The 3,665-nt window shown below is 41.1% G+C and overlaps 1 protein-coding gene across 1 annotated transcript in view; it reads right to left on the bottom strand.

The window, feature by feature from the left end:
* Window positions 1-564: 564 nt before the first annotated feature.
* Window positions 565-3,665, bottom strand: part of KDSR (3-ketodihydrosphingosine reductase) — a 79,116-nt gene continuing 76,015 nt past the window's right edge. The window contains exon 10 of the mRNA XM_015408537.1: window positions 565-3,155. Within this exon, the coding sequence (XP_015264023.1) occupies window positions 3,045-3,155 (111 nt within the window). The 3' untranslated portion in view covers window positions 565-3,044. The remainder of the gene's footprint in view (window positions 3,156-3,665) is intronic.

Genomic DNA, 3,665 nt, shown 5'->3' with positions numbered 1-3,665 from the left:
AGATTCCTTTTCTACATTTCCAGACAGGCAGTGACCACCTCTGAAAGCTGCAGCCTCTTTTTGAGTTGCTCAGTAGGGATGAGCAATGAACTGGTTCATGAGCCAAAATTTGGCACAAACTTGGCCCAGTTCAGAGCCCTTGAACCGATGTTCAGGGGGCAGGAGGAGGAGATTTATACTCCACCCTTCAGTACCCGAAGGAGTCTCAAAGCAGCTTACAATCCCTTCCCCTCCCCACAACAGACACCCTCTGAGGTAGGTGGGGATGAGAGAGCTCTCTCAAGAACTGCTCTTGAGAGAATAGCTCTGAAAGAACTTATGACTGACCCAAAGTCATGCCAGAAAGTACATATGAAGGAGTTTGCAATAATTCTTTAACCTGTAAAGAAGACCAACACTTTCAAAGTGTTTGAACATAATTCTGTGACAATTTAGTAAAAACATATCAGGACCACAGAATGGTACTTTAAATCAGTTCTAAAGAAATATTCAGAAGAATTTAAATACAACTTTTCTCAATTTATTTTGTGAAATACAAAACATTGACATTTACAAGTTCAGCACAGTACTTTGTTAAGCAACAACCATAAATGGAATGTGGGTTTTAGCCATGTTCAGTATTAACACTCAAAAGTGCCTAATGTTTCACAGTCAACAATTTTAGGATAATTACTCATTTCCTTCTTTTTTCTTTAGCACACTATTAAATCTGAACATGATCCAAAACTCTAAATAACAGACTAAGTTTAGCATTTAGAGCTGAAGCAAACCTGGACATGTGACAAGCAAAGAAAACAACCAACGATGTGATCTGGTCAGACAGGCATGCTTAAGTCCTGTCGATTTCAGCATGAGAGCTCAATATCCTTTGCTTTCTCCCATTAAAATTAAACATGCAAAGCAGCTAACCGTCAGGAGTGGTGAAAAGCAGATGTCTGAGTGGCCCCTTAAAGTATCTGGCACTTCTCACTTGCTTTAAAGTATTTCAGAATCTGACCCAGTTAACCTGCTAGCCAATCAGAATAGTCTGGAGCTGTAAAAAAAAAATCATTCCCAGTACATGCATGAACAAAGTTCAATGTAGCAGAGGACAGCAAACTCTGCTTCAATGCTTCCCATAAAGATGTTCTAAGGAGCACATGCAAAGCTGCTGATTTCCAAGGCAACTGCAAATTAACTTGCTAACTTCCAGTGTCTGTCCCCTTAACATGAAAGCTAGCAGAAGTCACCAAGGCCAATTACACAGTCCTCTGGACAGAGTCCCTCAAAGTGCCAGAACAGCTCAAGCGCATAGTTAAGGTTGGCAATATACAGGTTCGCTTACACAGCATTTAGAAAACCCAAGACCTGTGCACAAGAACCCAGAAGTGAATATGGCCACTCAGCATCTCTCTGGTTAACGGTGTAAAACTATAAGAATCTAAACATCTATTAATATTTGGAAGACTTGCTAATTAAGTTGAACTTGGTGGGAATGATCTGGCCCCAAAAGATGATCTATGGAGGACATGTAAAAAAAAATAGAATTCAACTACTTCTATTTTTTTGTGTATTCCTACTAAATAAATGTAAAAGTTGAGGCTGTTGCGAGAAAGATTAATCTTAGGCACTTAAATAATGTCAGGGTATAGCAAGAATTTTCATTAGGAACTGGGCACTGAGGGGATATGAAATCTGGACCTAAACAGGAACCAGTCTTCATTCATATAGAAGGTAAGTAAATGCTACTGGTGCTGGCTTCTTCTGAACCCAGATTGTATGCAGTAAGCGAACTGACATCTGGGGAGTAACACAGTAAGGACCGTCTTGAAAGTTACTCTGCCACCAAAGAAGGACCCTAGCACTTCCTTGAGCTACATTTAACTGTAGTAAAATCTAGTATTTGACTGGCTCGTTCGCATTTCTAAAGTCTGAATTACAGCAGCATAAAAGCCACCTCTCTTACACAGCCGACAGAGACAAACATGAAGTTACACATAATGAAGACATATACAAAACACTTCTAATTCTAACTGCTTAAACTGGATTTCCTTTGTCATGGACAGAAATATTCTCCTAATATTGCTCAGTGAAGAAAAAGTTCCTTCATTTCCCTTTAAGATACACAATTGCTAAAAGCATACTTCATTACTCCTACACTGAGAACTTAGGATCATGCAGGTACAGTTCTGCCATCAAGGATTTCCATATATTACATAATATAGTGCTTGGTTAATACAATATGGGGAATACTTCACAAAAGTTACTGTATACCATCAGGAGTGGGAAAGGTTAGTCAAGATATCCAGTGTTAGACAACACCCTAAAGACTGGGTAGGAGGAAACCCAAATTAATCTCCAGGGCTGCATTCTTAAGGGCATTTCAAATATTTATTCTCTGAAACGGTGATGTCCTTTCACTCAATTTTTGTAACACCTCGGATTTCGAGGGGAGCAGTGCTCACTTAAAAATCCCTCCTGCATCAAAGCCACACACTCGGATTACCATTTTTTCTGCCAACTCTGAAACTCACACTTGGCTACTTCCCCTGTAAGTTGACCAACCACAATTCACATAAGGAGGCTACGTCCCAAGCAGCAATCACATGATTCATTTCAATGGTAAGTACATCACCCCCTCCTTATGAAATCTGAGGTGGGACACTTGTGTGTGGGAAGTCACAAAACGCATCAGAACCAGCCCTTAGATTAAGATATAGGTCACTGAATCAATCCTTCCCCACTGCTAACAAAGGGGTAAATTAATAATGATCCAAAGCTGATAGCAAAGAGGCCACTGAAGTTCTGCCCCTTCAAAAGGCTCATTTCTAAGGCAACAATCTGCTTATTAGTTCAAAGCACGGGTGTGTGTGTGTGTGTGTGCAGTCTTCTTCATTAGCGCTTCTGCATAACCTCATTTTCTAGTGCTGTACATTTATTTCCTTCCTTCACCACAGGGGACCACACCTCCTGTCATGCACACCGTCTATTCATATGAGCCTTATTCAGGCCAGAAAGGGAGTCCCATTTAGCAGCAAATTAACTTGTTTAAGCAGTGCTCACGTTCAGTCCATTTTTTCAGATTTCTCCTTTTGTATCATGCAGCGGCGAACTATGTTGTCAAAGCTTGCTGTATAGTAGTGGCTAAGGAGGCGGAAAAAACCTGTACAAATTATCTAGGAGTTGAGAGAGGGAAGAGAGAAAACAGCCATCTTATTCAACCATGCTTTTGCCAACTAAGAACTTAATATATTGCTCTTAATGCACTCAACTATGTGACTTCAAAAGCAGACACAATTCTACTACAAACAACGTGCCCCAGAACTTAGGAGTTACTTTTCTTTCATTTCTAACATTAAAATGGATAGACTTTAGTTGTAACTTAAGAGAGGGAACAATCTTGTCTTCCTGTTCCACTGTAACTTTTTCTACTGGTTATCAAAATGCAACAGTTTTGCAAGCGGGCAAGATCCACGCTCAGTTGCAAAGGGTTATAGCCCAACATATTCAAGCTGGGAAAGTTAGTTTCAGAGGTGGGGCCCACCTCCACACTCTTAAAACTAGGAGGAACAGAGGACTCTGGATTCAGTGTTCAAAGGCCTCGGCCACACGGGCAGGAAAAGGGGGCGGGGGGGGGGGCGTGGCTGTTTGCCCCGGAGCAAACTAACGCGCGACTGCGTGATCAG

The sequence above is a fragment of the Gekko japonicus genome, unplaced genomic scaffold (assembly GCF_001447785.1).
Source record: "Gekko japonicus isolate JY-2015 unplaced genomic scaffold, Gekko_japonicus_V1.1 scaffold1186, whole genome shotgun sequence".
Taxonomy (NCBI): domain Eukaryota; kingdom Metazoa; phylum Chordata; class Lepidosauria; order Squamata; family Gekkonidae; genus Gekko; species Gekko japonicus.
The sequence above is the reverse complement of the archived record's forward strand: the minus strand, read 5'-3'. Positions and strand labels throughout refer to the sequence as shown.